General features: G+C 41.0%; 2 protein-coding genes and 1 non-coding gene across 3 annotated transcripts in view; 2 read left to right on the forward strand and 1 right to left on the reverse strand.

Annotated features, from left to right (window-relative positions):
• Nucleotides 1-392: 392 nt before the first annotated feature.
• LOC101852091 (transmembrane protein 18) lies at nt 393-12,337 on the reverse strand. The gene is made up of 5 exons (XM_005096617.2): nt 12,131-12,337; nt 7,204-7,321; nt 5,995-6,049; nt 4,095-4,188; nt 393-558 (listed from the first exon to the last, which is right to left on the reverse strand). The coding sequence occupies exons 1-5, from the start codon at nt 12,182-12,184 to the stop codon at nt 415-417; spliced, it is 465 nt and encodes a 154-aa protein (XP_005096674.1). The 5' UTR covers nt 12,185-12,337; the 3' UTR covers nt 393-414.
• A 113-nt stretch (nt 12,338-12,450) lies between these two features.
• TRNAG-GCC lies at nt 12,451-12,521 on the forward strand. Its single transcript has one exon. It is a non-coding gene; the product is annotated as a tRNA-Gly (tRNA).
• Nucleotides 12,522-16,412: 3,891 nt separating this feature from the next.
• LOC101852317 overlaps nt 16,413-17,569 on the forward strand; it is a 10,401-nt gene continuing 9,244 nt past the window's right edge. Inside the window, exon 1 of the mRNA XM_005096618.3 lies at nt 16,413-16,664. Coding sequence (XP_005096675.1) covers nt 16,605-16,664 — 60 coding nt within the window. The 5' untranslated portion in view covers nt 16,413-16,604. The remainder of the gene's footprint in view (nt 16,665-17,569) is intronic.

The raw sequence follows: 17,569 nt of genomic DNA on the forward strand, positions 1-17,569 counted from the left end.
AATTGTTCACAGTTACAGTAACAGAGTACAACTCTCCAACACAGTTCAAGTCACACAACAAGTTAAAATAATAACCCTCACTATTGAAAATTTAACATGATTGCTAATGTGAATTTTTGACCAAAAAAAAAGATACATTTTTTGGAATGAAACCAATTTATATATTTAACCATTTTGGTCAGTGTTTATGTCTTTATATCAGTCATTCAACAGCTAAAATCTGGAGTGGAGAATGAGGTATGGCAGGACATATATATACACATAACTGTGTACAGATTGCCCCACAGTAGACTTTAGTCTCAACCCAGGCACAAGAAGTGTTACAAAATCAAAACTCGTCTCAGAACACATCATCCTTTCCTTTACACAGACAAAACAACAATGCACTCCCATTGGAATTATATCGATCTCCTTTTATTGATCTTTTTTCATGTTTCCTCCTCCTCCTCCTCCAGCTGCCTTCTCTTTCTCTCTTCTCTCTAGAGCCTTCCTCTCCTGTTCCAGCCTCAGTCTGCCTGTGGTCACCATGAGCTGAGATGAGAACAGAATCCACATCATCTGGGGAAAGACAAAATAAACTTAGTTCATTTCACTCGGTGCAAAGAAGAGAAGAGCTTCAATACAAATAATATTGTCAAAAGATACAGGGGGGCAGGAAGAGTTAAGTCTGATGTTTTGAGTACTGAGAATAGAAGCACATCGGCATGACACTGGCCATTTCCTAATGGGTAAAAGCAAGATAGAAAGACAGATACAGAAACAATAGGGGGAAAAGAAGTAAGACCTACAAATGTATTAATATTCATACATTAATTAACACCCTACCGAACCTAGGTAAATCTGACTTATTTAAAATGAGAAAAGAACACTTGCTGAAGTGGTTTGAAAAAAGACTTACTTATGTCACTTTACTTTTACTTTTTTCTTCCGCTTGTACCAGTGGGTGCCGTGGGGAAACACAAGGGTCTGTCTGCAGCAAGACGAGTGGCCTGTAGGAGGGACATCCCATGAGCTCTGAGGGCGTCTGCCACAGATTCGCTCCAGTGTCATCTTGGTCTTCCTCTGGCTCTCAAGCCAGAATTATGATGTTTTGTGTCCTCAGAGCTGGTTGGTTTCAAGGCATCCATGTGAGGTGTCCGAACCACTTGATCTTTTGTTTTTCAATGTGTGGTAGGATTGGTGTTGCTCCTACTATGTCTCTTAATGATTAAATTTTTTTTTATTTTGTCTCGTCTTGTCTTGTTTAACGCTCTTCTTAGACTTTTCATTTCGCATGTGACCAGCTTCCTCTCTAGGGCTTTTGTTAGGGACCATGTCTTGCACTGACATGTGAATGTTGGTAAAAAAATGGTGTGAGCTTCGCCTTGGTGCTCATGGGGACATCGGGATGTTTCAGGAGAGGGGCGAATAGATTATAGCTGATTGCATTGGCTTTCTGACATATAGTCTCTATTTCTCGGTCTAATTTGCCACTTTCTGGGAAAATGCTGCCCAAGTATTTGAATTCACTGGCTTGTTTTAGTTGGGATTCATTGATGCTGTTATTCACTTTGTGTTGTCTCGTGGTAACTGTCATGACCTTGGTCATGCTAACACTGATCCTCATGTCATATTTCTCGCAGCTCGCATTTAGTTGGTTCATATGCTCCTGTAGTTGAGTTTTGTTGTTCATCATTCCAGGTCGTGTGCAAACACAAGTTCATAGAGTGCCTCTGGGTCTGGATTGGCCTCCTTTATGTAGATCACGAAGAGCAGAGGGAAGAGATTGCAGCCCTGCCTGACTTCAGATGTTACTGGAAACCAGTTTCATGTTCCACTGGTAGTGCAGACTCCGCTTCTGCTGTTGACATAGATAGCCCTGATGTTGTCTAGCAGTTGTCCCTTGATGTCATACTGCTCAAGGATCTTCTATAGCTTGTTTTTATTTACTCGATCAAAAGCTTTTCCCTGATCCTCGAATATGAGACTCGGAACTTGGTTGTATTCTAATGCCCTCTCACACAGTTGTCGGGAGTGCAAAGATTGCATCAGTGCACCCTCTTCCTTTTCTAAAACCAAACTGGGCATCACTGAGAAAATGTTTGGTTTTTGCTAGAGTGAATTGCTCTAGGATCTTTGCATACATTTTCCCCGTATAGCTGAGAGATATGCCTCTGTACGTGTTCTTGCAGTCTTTCTTGCTGCCCTTTTTCTTCCATATTGGCACCACTATCGCATTTTGCCAGTCTGCTGGCACTTTTCTCTCTTTCCAAGCTTTCTGGAAGATGATTGTAAGCCAATGTATTCCGGTTTCGCCGCATGCAAGGATGGCTTCGGTTGTGATGCCATCGTCTCCAGCTGCCTCGTTCTTAGGACTAGTTTTCAATGCTTCTCTCGCTTCACTCTTCAGGATGGTAGGTTCTGAGAGCTCTGGGAACCTGGCGATGAAGGGGCACAATGTGTTTTGTGCCTGTGGTCCTGATGGGTTCTGTAGTTCCAGAAAATATTCTTTCCATCTCTTTATTATTTCCTTCTCTTCATGTAGAGCTTCTTTATTGGTATCGTTGATGATAGTGGTAGGCACATAGGGTTTGTCTCTCACTCTCATCGGCTTCATCTTCCTGTACAACTCTCTTGATGATGTTTTGCTGGTTTCACTTAGCTTTTCACCACACTGGGTCCATGGCTTTTCTTTTCATGTTATAACAACTTTCTTGCCGTGTCTTCTTGCAAGTCTATACTTAATGTAGCCTTCTTCGTTCTTTGACTTGACCCAGATAGTGTACAGTATCTTTTTTTTCCTTGATAGCATCCTTAACTTCTTTGACCACCAGACTGTTGCCTTTCTGTGTCTTCCTTTTGTCTCCTTGGAACCACAGACTTCTTTCAGAGTGTCCGGGTGAGCTGTTTTGAAGGTGTCCCAAGCTTCTTCTACGGTAAGTATTGTAGAGTTGATAGAGACTAGCCTTTCATTAAGGGTGTATCTGATCTGAGTCTGTACCTGATCACCTCCGAAGCATATTTAGTCTCTCTTGCTGTCTTTTACAGTTTGCAGGGTTTTTTTTGTCTTTCTTGATGATGACTGGCCTGTGGTCTGTGTCCAGGCCTGCGTTGGGGATTGTTCTTGAGTCTGTGATTGTGATCCGCATTCGAGATCTCGCTAATATGAAGTCGATCCGTGATGAGACCCTGATGTTGTTCCATCTGTACCAGGTATAGATCTGAGAGGCTCTGTGCTGGAAGAAGGTGTTGGTGATGAATAAGTCGTGCTCAGCACACAGTTCCAATACATGGTTGCCGTTATAATTAACTGGTGTTCTGTGGTCACTGTGTGGGCCCAGGTGTCTTGTCTACCGTGTTCTTCTCTCTCCGAATCTTCCGTTGAAGTCTCCCATTACATAAAGGTCTTCCTTGACTGGGATGCTGCTGATTAATTGCGAGAGTTCTTTAAAGAAAGAGGAAAGAGTCTTTTCTTCGTCTGAGTAGGAGTCCTTGCACAGTGCATACACTTGAATGTAGTTTATGGTCTTTTTGCCCTCTCTAATGCTGATTTTGATAAGTCTTTCTGAAATGAACTCTGTACTGATTAATTCCTTTGCTTTGTCAGAGTGTATGATGAAACTCACACCATGTTCAGCTCTTTGCTCTTTTTTTACCCCGCTCCAAATGAGGACAAAGTTGGAATGGATCTCTTTTGTACCTGTTCCTTTTTGCCTGATCTCTGTAACAGTAATGCCTATGAAGGAGATCTTGCTCTGGGTCATGAACTCCACTATCTCAGGTTCTTTGTTTGTCAAGCTGCACAAGTTCCAGGTCCCAATCCTTTCCTTACTTCTTGTTCATTGTCTGTTTATCTTGCAAGGTCGTTTTCTGTTTTGATCAGTCCGTTTGTGTCTCCTTTTAGTTTCTTGAGCAGTTTCACCATGAGTCATGAGGGAAACTTTAGGTGGAAAGACATAACAGAAAATCAAGGTGCAAAAATTCAGCATTATTCTGGGAAGCACAAGACAGGCAGACAACAGTCATGAAGACAAACAGGGACAAAAACCAAACAAAGTTTGGATCAAGACGACTCACAAGACATGTCTCGGGGCAGCGGAAAGGGGAGGGCTTACCACAATGATAAGGCAGTTCATGAGAAGAGGGGCTGACCACACCAGAGAAATAAACATTCCTTTGCTGTCAAAATATTGCTGGCGAGAGAAAACCCTGCAGAAACAGAAAAGTATGTGATGAGAAAGGCACTGTGACAAACCGCATTGAATACAAAAAGTAAAGAATACGTATTTCTTCTTCTTTGTCTTTCTTTGCCTTCCCCTGTAAGATCTAAGGGGTAGCTGACTGCTTGTTCTTCAACCTGCAGCGCAACTGATTTTTACAAACGTGACCATTTATCTTATTTCGTAAGGCCCTTACCATCAGGTACGGTAGCCACATTCCGATATCAAAATTGTTGTTTTTTAGAGGGGCTCGCGGGTCGGGTCTAGGGCCTCAGAGACTGATTTTCACTCACTTTGAGAACTTTTTACTTTGGTATTTTCCAGTCCCTTACTCAGTTGAGATTTTATTGACACTGATCGTTGAGTGATTAACATTAACAGAATTCAATGTTATTGTTTCTACGTTGTGTACTAACATTTTCTATGCTTTTGGATTTTCTCAAAACATACTTTTTCACTACTTTTCGCTTGCCGTTTTTTAAATCTCCAACATTTTTAAAATTTTCCAACACCGAGATTTGAAATTTGGCATGTAGTCAGAGAAATGGTTTGTACTTGTAGTGGGCTGGTTAGTGATTTACACATTTTGCTTTAGAATTTTTTAACAAATTTTTTTTCAGGCCAAAAATATTCTTTAAAAGAACAAATTCCAGATCCCCAACTTTTTTTTTTTTTTTTGGAAGTGTTTTACGGCGCTCGCAACTGCATAAGGCCATATGAGCGCATGGGATACACCTAACATTTTCAGTTGGTAGGAAATTTTGAATTTGCCTGGGTGGCAGCCGAAGCCTACTCTTATCGATTTTAGACCACCAAGGGATTTTTAATGAGCGCAACTTGCACACAGGCCCTCCGAGATTTTTCGTCCTTTTCCGAGAAGGCTAGGTGTAGACCTTTCCTACCACAAGATCAGGGGTGAGGCTGAAAGACAGCAATAAGGAGCCAAAGAGTAGCAGCACAAATGCTGCAGAAAGTGTGAGGAGCCCAGAGGAGGGGACAAAGGAGGTGTGGGGGTGGGGGACAGAAAGAGAAGACGAAAGCAGACGACAGAACATTGCTAGAGAGAAGGAAAGGAGGTGAAAGGAGACTTTCAGAGAAGAAAATTTTTCGGTCGCTACCCGGATTCGAACCCAGGACCGTTCAATGAGAGGCCAATACCTTAACCTCTAGGCCACGAAAACCCCTTATCCCCAACTTTGAGAACAATTTTGTATACTTTCTAAGTATAGTATTAAAAATCCAAATAGCCAGCAGAAAGCACCTATTTATTTATTACATTTTGCAAGTTACAGAATTTTAAAAAGTTAAAAACTATAGAAATGGAGGGAAAAAATAAAATGTTATCTCCAATTTTCAAGATAGCCGCCGTTTCCATGGCAGTGGCTTACGTAAATCGAGTGTGTCAACAGTTGAACATGAATCTTTTGTCTCATGCTTTGTGCCTGTGACAAAAGTTGATTCAGTTGGTCTTTAGTTAAAAATGTCCCGTAAGAATCGAGCCCCCTTAAATGGAAAAAGATTATCATTTGATTCACAAGCAGTAGCCAGTTAAAGACAAAAAATACCCTAAATAAAAGCAGCATAAAATCATCAGTTACAGCACCTTTTGGCCCAAAATATCTCAAAGCAGTAAAAAGTTAAAATCACACCTGTAATCTACAAAGCAAAAAGAAACAAAATTATTCAAGAAATGACTTCAAACTCAACATTGAGATGTGGAAAAAAGTATATCAACAGTACTTGAGTCAGATTGAAAACTGAAAAGACCTCAAAATACTTCTCAGCATGTACTTACTTATAATGTTTGGCAGCCAATTCATTCAGGGTTTCAGCAAAGTAAACCAGCAGCACTTTATTTATGAAAAATGAAAGAAAAGGAGAAACATTAGCTGTCAGAAGAATTTTCCATATATTTATGTCACCTATTCTTTACTTAAAAGAACAGTAAAGCAATAACATTACTTGTGCGTGCGCCAAGAGAAAGGTACCAAAAGTCGCCCCAGACCGCTTCGAGCTACAGGCTGATTATGACAAATATCACTCTTTTGACCAAAATGTGTTTCCATTTAAAAAAAGGGTAGATCCAACATTTTTTTACAATGTGCTCCAAGGGTTTTCATTGATTTGACTTCTAAATGTTTTATTTTGAATTATTTTGAGCGAAAGGTATAATGAAAACTGCTTTTAAAAGGTATTAAAATCTATTGTTGAAGCACGTTTTCTCTCCCCTGCTAAGTTTTACTATTGAATTCCATTCATGATATTGATGTCAACTGAATGCAATATGGAAATGAATTTTCCATGAATAAATACATTTAAAAAATCAGGTTAAAAAAAAAAATGTGTATGTGTACTCACGTTTGTTTACCTTAAAGCTCATTTTCTCAAAATTATATTTTTATAGCCTACCTGGCAAAATGTGCAATATCTCAAAAACTGCTTGAGGTATCTAAAAAGTTCAATAACCCCTGTGTTCAGCTTTGAATTTCCTTTAAGGTGCAACCCTTAACTCAAAATGGTCAAAATCCAACTTTTGGTACCTTTCTTTAGCTGTCTCCGGGGTTTTATGCACCCCGCATAATTTAGCAGAATTTTATCATTTTTTGCATAATTTCTGATTATTTTCCTTCATCATTCTTTGTTAACATTAACAGAATCGGATAATTTTACGTTTTTGGGCTCAGTTTGCATAATTTCAGAATTTTTCTTGCATAAAACGATGGGGACAGCTTTAGGCACACACACATATTACCACAACTATCATAATAACAAACCACCCATAAATTTGTCTGTCCACAATTACAAAGCCCCAAAGCTTCATCTTTTGATAAAACTTATCAAATGTCTTCATTCATTTCACCGAACTCAATAAGAAGACATTCACCAGTTCATCAATTGAAGAAAATGAATGAGTACTAAGAGGAGCAGCATTGTCTGGCAAAAATATACCTTCCACTGCTTTAAAGAAAGATAACATATTACGCTTGCAATACAATACACTTACACAGGACCAAGAAATGCGCTGCTTGCAGCATCTGTTTGTTCCTTGTGAGGAAAGTGACCAAGAATGTGAAGAGATGAAAAGCTAACAGTCCACTGAACCAAGGATCTGACCAATCCACCTGTCAAAGGAAATAAGACCCTTCATGAGAATTAGGTAGGTGATCAGACGGACAGAACTTCACTGCTTTTACAATAGTCACAGCGTCACATCTTTCTCAATGTCAGCCATCTTAGTTACGATCAACAGTCAATAACTCCTCACTGCAGTAAGTCTGATAAAGGGGGGTGGGGGTGGGGGGACTCATTGGCATTTCAAATTTCAACTAGACCTGCCCATCCAGTTGTGAATTCGGATCAAAGTGAGAGAATATGCATACTGTCTTCTCCTTCTTCAGGTGTCAGGTCTGGAACAGACATTGACGATCATGTTACCCCATTCCTTCCTATTGTCTGTCTTCTTGCAAGTTGTTCATGCCATCTGTTTCCATTCTCGAGACTTTTTGGTTCTTTGTGAATGGAGTGGCCCATGTGTATGTGTGCTGTGTGAGTGTGCATGTCTGTGTTTGAGAGTGTGTGTGTATGGGTGTGCCGTGTGTGTGTGTGTGTGTGTGTGTGTGTGTGTGTGTGTGTGTGTGTGTGTGTGTGTGTGTGTGTGTGTGTGTGTGTGTGTATGGTGTGAATGGTAGGAGGGGGGGGGGGGATTTTTTTTTTTTTATTTAGTTTTTGCTTTAGGGATGACTATCAAAATAGGTTACTGCTGAAGTCGAGCAGTCTTCCTTTTCTCGCAGTAGCCTACCTTTTAAAGGCATAGGCCACAATTTACAATTGAAGTACTATATAGGCCTGGTCCGGGAACGTTGCCCCAACTACAATTGAAGTATCGGAATATTCAGATACTTAGGCTAAAAATTTCTAGATCTAGATTATAAACATCTAGATCTAGATCTAACTCTAGCAAGTGAATTCGATGCAACAAAAAATGCTTCTTCCCAGTCCTCGCGGAATGGCAGAATGAAAGACGCCGCCGAACTCGCGCAAATGAATAACCAACAAAACTCGAGAACGGAAACCATTTGAAGAAATCAAGTTTATCATCCCAAGCGTTCGGAGAAATAGTCACTTCGTAAAGAATAGGTCAAACCAGAGACCGTAAATACCGAGAGAGTGCAATCCTTCTTCGGCCTTTGTGCACTATCGGAGAATCGAGGTCAGCGACTGCACGCATTGCTCTGTGCATTAATGAGCTCACACAACACACGCAGTGGTACTATAACACAGGCTGTGGAGTGACTAGTTGACCCCATTTTAGTATTTTATATAAATTCATGAAGATATGTTTTTTAATCTAGCCTCAATTGTTGTGGAAAAATATGAATACGTTAAGATAAATTGATACAAACTGCTGTGCAAAGTTTATGTTACATTGATTCACCCGTTAAAGAGATGTCTAAGAACAAGTTGCGCCACGAATTTTTGACTGCACTGTAAAGATCATCGAGCAGTCTGACATTAATAAATACACTGACTCATAGTCGACTGTGTTGCATTTGTAGGAATCACCTTTGTATAAATTCAATTACGTTTGGCTCCTGGAGCATTTTCAACTTTAGATTCTGTCTATGCTACTGTGCGCTCTATTCTTTAAAGGTTTAACATACGTTTTTAAAAACCCAGCTTCAAACACACCAACAAATTCCACAAGTTTAAAACTGGCTTTTTCAAGCCACCGTGACGACAATGTTCTAACTGGTTCTGGCTGATGAGTGTCAGGTGCCTAGCATGGGAAGATGAGGAATCTTCCAATATATCCCTGTACAGTCCTTGCGGACTACATCGTAAAGTTTCTTCAAAGGGTATCCACTTACGTCAGAAATTTCATTTTTAAGTGCTTACTTACTTACTGACTACCCATTACCCCATCTGGCGTTAAGGGCAGCAACAAAGGATCTCCAGCTCTGTCTGTTTTGGGCAATCTTGGTCAGCGTTCCCCACGAATGATTCCAGGATTTATTTCAGACTCTACTGTACGTCTCCAGGTCACTTTGGGTCTGCTCCTTTTGCAACGTCCTTCGGGTGTCCAGACTTCACCATAGAGTCTGGTTCTCTTCTCAGAACATGTCCCGGTCCCATCCATCTCCATCTTCTCCTTTTCATTATGGTGGTCATGTCCTCTTGCCTACATTTATGTAACAGATCTGCATTGGATATCTTGTCGGGCCAGAAGATTCTAAGGATTTGGCATAAGCTGGTTGTATGAAAGGAAGATAGCTTGGGACGGTCATGATAAGTCATCCTCCAGCATTCAGCTCCATATAGGAGTGTAGATAAGTACACAGCTGTTATACAGCTTTAACTTGGTTTGTATACTAAACTGTCCTGACTTCCAGATGTTGATCATGCTTCTGTGTACAGAGATCTTGCCTTGCTGAGTCTGTTCATGATGTCTTCCTTTGCGGCGCTGTCAGTTTTGTTTATGCTGCCTAGTTAGGTAATTGTGTCTGTTATAGGCAGGTCTGTGTTGTTCACCCATATCAGCGTTGGGGAGCCTACATTCAGTGTCATCACTTCTGTCTCCTTCTGGCTTATTCTTAACCCAATCTGGCGTCCGTATTTGTGGAGTCGGTTTGTTTTTTCCTCCATGTGCTGGTTGGTATGGGGGAGTAGTGCAAGGTCGTCGGCAAAGTCAAGATCCTCGAGGGTGGAGAGGAGGGTCCACCTTATGCCTCTCGATGTATCCTCTGTAGTTTTCCTCATTACCCAGTCAATGGCCAGGTTGAACAGAATTGCTGACATGTGTGTTGCATCCTTGTCTAACTCCTGTCTTTACCTCAAAAGCAGTGGAACTGTTTCCAACAACGCACTTGAAGTTTTAGAAGAAGCTCTTGATGATACATATGAGTGTCCCAATTTAAAATTGCTTTTGATACACTGCGACTAAGCACGTGCACAGCCAAACAAACCCTTTGTTGTCCAAAACTTGATACACAGTTGGTTAACTTTGGTGCCACACTAAATAAACCTAAGGCATATCTTTTTCATGTCATGTAAATTTTCTATAACTGCCCAGCTCGCAGTATCATCATGATGAGTAGGCCCACAGAAATTGTGGTAGACTCACAAATTGTTTCTAATTAATTAAATGTGGAGGATCAAAGAGGACTGATTTTATCTTCACCCTCGTGATGAAAAAAAAAGCTTTTCGGGGGTGAGACTTAAGTGTTCTAAAACCGTCTGGTTGTATGGACCTAACCTTGGCCACAAGCAAGCTATCACCTTCAAACCAACATATTTAAAGCTTTTAATGGTCTCTAACAATGGAACAACGAGCTGCGCCAACCGCACCAGGTGCGCCCTGAAAGGAAGCAAGTCAGCGGTTGACCGTCGGTTGACGCGAAGATAATCTCCCCCAGGAGTTTCGTGAGCTCGCACGCTTTTCGCACCATTGCTTTATCATGTTTTATAATCATTGGGTCAAACAAGAAGGCTGAACTATAAATATTGGCCAATGGCGTACTCTTAACATTCTCTAACTATCCGCTTGTTTCGGTTATAAGGCTAGAGATCTCTATCCACTAACAAAAATTGGCGCTTTTTCTGTATTTCCCACCCCGCAATAATTGTTATTCGTCAGTTTTGGCCTCAAGAGTAGGGGGGGTTTCAGGGGGGCGCAGCCCCTGACCCAAAAAATATCGAAGTGACTATTTCTCGGAGTGTTCGGAAAAGTAAAGTTGAACTCTATTTCTCCGAACAGTTTCCGATCTCGAGATTTTTTGGTCATTTGCGAGATTTAGGCATTATATGGTCTTTCATTCGGCCAGGACTGCGAAGAAGCATTTTTTGCATCGAATTCAATCTAGATTCTAGATATATTTATATATATCTCTAGATCTAGAGATTTTTAAATGTCTGAATATTTAAGGCTACTTCAGTTGTTGGGGCAACGTTCCCAGACTATACTTCATTTGAAAATACCTTCAAAAGGTACTGCTAGAAAACTGTGCGCTTCGAAGTATATATAGGGCTCCGGAATGGAGGGGGAGGGGGGGTGATTTTTTCCTTTTTTTTGAGGGGTGGTGTTTTTGTTTTAGTTGGGTTTTTTTAATCAGTTTTTAAAAATTGCTTATTAGAATTTCTCTTTTATCAATTCTTAACTTTAAAAAAAGAACAAATTTTTCTCCTAATTTTCTTTTTTTTTCCCCTACAGACTCGAGTCCTTACTCGAGTAATTTACTTGTGACTCGAGTCTGGACTCGCCGCATGTATATTACTCGAGTACTCAAGTCTGGACTCGTTACTCGAACACCTCTCTACCTTCACACACAGACACACACGGGCCACTCCATCAAAAATTCTCGAGAACGGAAACCGTTTGGAGAAATAGAGACATCCGTCCTTGGCACGACCGTGCCCTGAGCGCGACCATTCCCCATGCCATTTTTCCTTCTGTGCAGCTCGTGTGCAATCTGCTTTATTAGAGTTACGTGCCTTGTCGCCCTTGTCTAACTTAAGTTCCACTTTTGGTCAATCCTTTTCCGAGAACTTCAGTCGTCTGCTAGTGCAGCAGTCGTGTTTGAAGTGAAAGGCTTATCAGAAACATTCTTAAGTTTTCTTCAGTTACTAAACTAGAGTAGCTGGCCCAACCCGCGACCACTTGTCTCTGTACCCTCTGTTATTAATGAAGACAAAAGAATATAAAATGATAATTGTTTTCATCATAATTTGATAAAGAAATGTTCAAATGATTTTAGCTAACCTTTAAATGGTCTACTAACAACTTTCTTGCACCTATCATATTCTAGATCTAGGATCTAAGCTCAAATAAGTTTAATTAAATAAGGGGGTGGGAACTACCGAAAACAAAAGCACCCAAAAATTAGCTTGCGGATTCCGTTAGCCTAGAGTAGCCTTGCCTAGCCTAAATTAGTTACCGTTTCAAGGTATGTCCAGATACTTGTGATTTGTGTGGTCTTGATGGGCTCCATTTTCTAGTAGATCTAGATCTAGATTCTCAGGGCTTAAAACTAACAGGTCTGCTAGGGAGCCGAAGGCCTGAGACTATTACCCAGTCGGCAACAACGTTGGCTTGATGCAATGCAACGCAGGAGAGGTGAGGAGAGGATATGGAAATAATTCGTTTCGATTCCGAAACTAAAACGTAAACAGGAAATCCTTATTTTTAAGCCAATACTTTCAATATCAGATTTATCTTATAACCTTTATAATTTTTGTTACTTCCCAATCTTCAGGAGCATCGGTGGTCTAGTGGTAGAATACTCGCCTGCCACGCGGGTGACCCGGGTTCGATTCCCGGCCGATGCATTTAATTTTTTTTTTCCAATGTCTGCGAAACTGCACAGTGTTTGTTTTAGTAAGGTTTTACAGGGCTCACAACTGCAAGTCATTATGAGCGCACTATGCCGCTCTCCCACCGCACCCTATGCATACTGCATGAAGAATAACATGTTAATCCCCCCTTTAGGAGTGGCCAAGGCCTACTAAAGACAACTTCAAGCAACTGCACTGGTTGGGCCTTCTCATTGAAGACTAAATTATAGGCTTAATTAACAATTCATCACTGTCGAATCTGTAGGACCTACTGTAGTAAGACAATCGCAAGGGAGCTAGATAAAATTTCGTCTTTGACATTTTCCGTCTTAGACAGGGCAAGGCGCGTGGTTTGGGGGGGGGGGGGGGGTGGATCGGAGGCCCAGCCGCACATTATGCTAGGGGCAGGGCTAAGAAGTGGTTGCTTCTAGAAGTATTTCTTGTTCCGTGCCGATCAAGTCAGATCTATCCATATTTTATTGGCCTCAAGTTCAGTCAATGTCTTGAAGCTCAGATTTACTTTGAAGTTTGTAACGCCATGGATTTTCATCTAGATCTAGTACGAGTCGTAAACCTTTTTTATATATTAACCCCCCCCCCCCCCTTATCTCTCTCGCTCTCTCTCTCTCTCTCTCTCTCTCTCTCTCTCTCTCTCTCTCTCTCTCTCTCTCTCTCTCTCTCTCTCTCACCTACCCATCCACCCCCCTCCCCCCACACACGCACAAAATACCTATAGTGTACAGGTAAGTATAAAATTGACCGTCTGTCCATCCGCCCGTCTGTCTGTCTATCTGTCTGTATGTCCGTCTGTCTGTATGTCGGTCTGTCTGTCTGTGTGTTGTAGGGGTGAAGTTCTGAGGCGGGGGGCGGAGAAGGGGGGAGGAGAAGAGGAGGTATCGATGGGAATTACAGCCAGTAAGTTCTACAAACCACCAGCCGCCCCTGTGAGTACTCAAAGCTACACACACTGTTTACATTACAGTTACAGTATGGAGCTGTTTCTAGAGACAATTGGGGAGGGGGTGGTGAGGTCGCCCAAATAGACAGCATGTGGAGTTGATATAACCAGAAAGATGAATTATGGGCTTTGCAAGGAACCAAATGTCATAGAGCAAAATAATAATATGTTCACGCTTTTCAAGACGATCGAGGAATCATGAACACGTTGCTACCCCCTGATAGCTACGCGAACGAGAATATTGGTACAGTCGTAGATGAAGATCTGCATTGAGAATGGCGGACCTTTGAGATGTAGGAAAGTCATTGCTTCAGACACCGTCTACGAACAGACGTCTCATGGGGCACATCTACTGAATTCTGCATTCTGGTGACGTTTTAAGGGGTGGGTTACCTAAAGTACATGTAGTAGTTTTGTTTGGGAATTTTTATATCTAAATCTCTGCAGGTCCTAACTGGTGGACCATTTTCACCATTGACACCAAAGAAGGCCTTCAGGACACTTTAATACAGATTTTCGTACCTTGTGTGAAACTTACGAAACGGATTGGTGGTTAGGAAATGTTCAATACAAAAAGCTTTCTGCTCTACTTATCTTAACCATGATCTCAGCAGGCAAAGGAAACTTAAGAAAAACTTTAGACTGCAAACTTTTGTTGGCATGTTAGGCTACAGTGGTTTGAAATATGGCGCCATCATTGGGTGTTTTAGTTGTAGGCCTAATGCGAACTAGAACGTCATGCTACAAAAATGGGAACATAATATTAATAGAGCTGAAAATGAGTTGGGTTTCTTTACGCGCTATGTAGAGCAAAACTATTCTGTGGATTTATCTAAAACGAATCTTAGACAAATTCCTTTTAACTTCCGAATGTTGTTTACAAATTTGAAACTCAAAACTTCAGTGCGGAGGAAAATATAACCCAAAAAAAGTTGTACCGTTTTTTTTGTGGGTTTTTTTTTGGGGGGGGGGATCACCCTGTAGATAATACATGATATTATACTATGCCGGTGGTTTACTCAAAAATAACCCGAATTCACGCGACATAGGCCTAATTATAAGAGGCGAGGATCATTACCTGCAAATAGCGGATTTGCTAGGCATAAAGGATGGCCTGTACAAGTGTCTACAAAAGCCCCTATTATTGTTGAACGAGTGCAGAAGAGATGGTCAAGTACGAAGGCTTCGCGGTGATAAGAGACAATGTAATGTATAGTGTCTGACGACATATGGGAGCTCGGAGCTGTTGTTCGAGGTCATGTTGACAAACAACTGGACTTAACTGTTGACGTAACTGATAGAGAAACCAGAGTCTACTCCCTCCTCCTTCCAAAAAAAAAGAGAAAAAAAAAGATACCCTCGGGCATTGACGGATGACGGGTTCCCATCAACCATTAAAATGTTGGAAGACACACGGTGAACGAAATTCCAGTCGCGCCAAGGATCTGCGCCATGCATACATTATGAGCCCCTCTGAGCTCAGAAAACAGACCCTCATCATTAAAATGTGTCCTTTTGAGAACTTCAGCGCCTCTCTGTCTGGTATCGCCTTGCCATTTTGCTACCCCTACCCTAGAATTACAAAATTCTTTCTGTTCAGTACTTAAGTTTGAGAAATTTGACGTTAAAAATGTTGAGTTTTAGCACAACAGAAAATATTATTAGATCTATGCCAAACTTTTTCGAATGCAATTCTTTGAATATCTTGATAACTGTAATATATTGACTTTGATTGTCTATTTCAAGCACACAGGTCTTTTTTTAGGGGGGGGGGGGGGGGGGTATGTGTTTTACCCGGCGCTCGCAACTGCTGGGGTCATATGAGCGCGCGGAACACATTAAACATTCAGTTGGTAGGAAATTTTGAATTTTGCCTGGATGACGGCCGAAGCCTACTCATTTCGATTTTAGACCACCAAGGGATCTTTAACTTGCGCAATTTGCACACGGGACCCCCGAGATTTTTCACTCTAGTCCGAAAAGGCTAGGTGTAGTTCAGAAGATCATGGGTGTGGCTGAAAGACAGCTGTAAGAAGGGGCCAAGGAGTAGCAGTAGGAAGGCTTAAAAAAGAGTCAGGAGCCCCAGATTCGAGTAGGGGGGCAAAGGAGGTGAGGCAGTGGGGGCAGAAAGTGAAGACGAAAGCAGACGACAGTAACATTGTTGCCAGAGAGCAGGAAAGGAGGTGAAAGGAGACGATTTTAGAGAAGAAAATTTTTTTCCGTCGCTACCCGGATTCGAATCCGGGACTTTTGACCTCTGGGCTTGAGAGCCTCCTCACACAGCTCTTTGAAGATACGGAGACTGCCATCAAGGGAACACCGGAACTGATCTTTATTCAGAAGAGTTACAAAACAGACAAGAGGCCAAATCATGACAACCAATAGGTTATTACTTAAAAGATTTCTGCCCCTCTATTCAGTAGGCCTATAATTATTACAGGTTGATATTTATTATTTTTAAAATAAAGACCCCAATATTGTAACGATTTTGATAGAGCAGATAGAACGACGTTTATTGCTGTCTTACCTCATGGTCTTCGTAACCCAGAATTAGCGGCTTAAATGACAGATAGAATTTTGTAATTCAAAAGTAGATATTAATCTAAAGAATTTATATCCATGACGCATTCATTATGATATAATTCTTGACACAGTTTTAGTACACAATCCAGGTCTCAGCACTCAGCACCTTATAACAGGGTTGGGAAGACGACTAGTATTGTGAGACTTTAACTTTAAACTTTGTATCTCTTCGAATGCCACAGAAAATCATGAGTACCAGTTAAACTTTAAAGTTTGAATGCCCACTTTTAAGTTGAATTCTTTAGATCTACAGGGAATTCCCTCAAACAAGATGCCATCTATATAAACATTAAGCACTGGCATTAAACGGCTCCTTGATCTAACCAAAGAGTCTACATAGCAAAGCATGTACTATTTTTGATCTAACGTATTGTGGTTCCTTTACCATTATAGCCTTTATTATTTAAAAAAAGATCATTGCAGCGTTTTAAAAAAAGCCCAAACTCTCTTTGCACTGCCATTTTCAGATAATTGGTATCGTGATACTGAAAACAAATATCGGTGTAGGCCTACTGCATCTTGATAACAAGAGCAAGATGGACGTCGTAGACTGTGCTGATTCCCTAACAGCCAGTGCTTTGAATGTACAAATACAGGTATGTCAAATTGGGACGTTTTATGACATGACAAAGATTTTTGATGCTCATAATTTTAATACAAAAACAAAAAAAGATTTAAAAAGAAATATTTTTAGTAAGAAAGAAAGAAAGAAAGAAAGAGAAAACCTTCTTTGCAGTGACACATGTGAAGAACTTTAGCAAAACATACATGTATAAATAATTTTGTGGTAATTGCGTTTAAAAGGGGGTGACTCTAGAATTGTTTACTGTTTACTTTCTCGCGTTTGATACCGGGGGAGGACTTCCTTAACGAGCGACCACTCGGAACTACTTGAATTCCATGGCCATCAAAATCAGTACGGAAGGCCTAAAGCCAGTATGTTACTAGACTTGTATTTAGATCTACCTACAAATGATGTAATTGCTGTGATTTACGTATTCTTAACCCCAACGCAAAGTTTTGAATATCCAGTCGGGGATTGTTGCTATTGTTATTGTCTTTGAGAGGTTGAATCAGAGAGGGTTTACAGTAACAGAGAGGTGTCACTCGTGGCGGCGATCCACAACAACAGTGCATTATTTCGTGTCTCGCCTGACGTGGGGCGCGAAAACACTTACGCGCGGTAATCAGTGCCACAGCGATGCTCAGGGATGTTGTCAATTGTCATGTCATGAGAAAATGTAGTGCCGTCTGTAATTAGTTCACTAGGTTACTAGGCCTTCAACAAAGAAGGGGGTCTGTGAATTCTATCGCATATTTTAGGCAACTCCCCAGCCTCCCTTGGCCGTAAGAGTAGTTTTTTTTTTTAACAAAGTTTTTATACATTCTAATAAACTAATAGACGCAGATACATTACTTCGTCTCTATAGATCTGAAAATATATCACCGTAATCAAAGTCATAATCTGTTAAGTTTCAGCAAAACTACTCGTTCTCCATTC

The sequence above is a fragment of the Aplysia californica genome, unplaced genomic scaffold (genome assembly GCF_000002075.1).
Source record: "Aplysia californica isolate F4 #8 unplaced genomic scaffold, AplCal3.0 scaffold00133, whole genome shotgun sequence".
NCBI classification, from domain to species: domain Eukaryota; kingdom Metazoa; phylum Mollusca; class Gastropoda; order Aplysiida; family Aplysiidae; genus Aplysia; species Aplysia californica.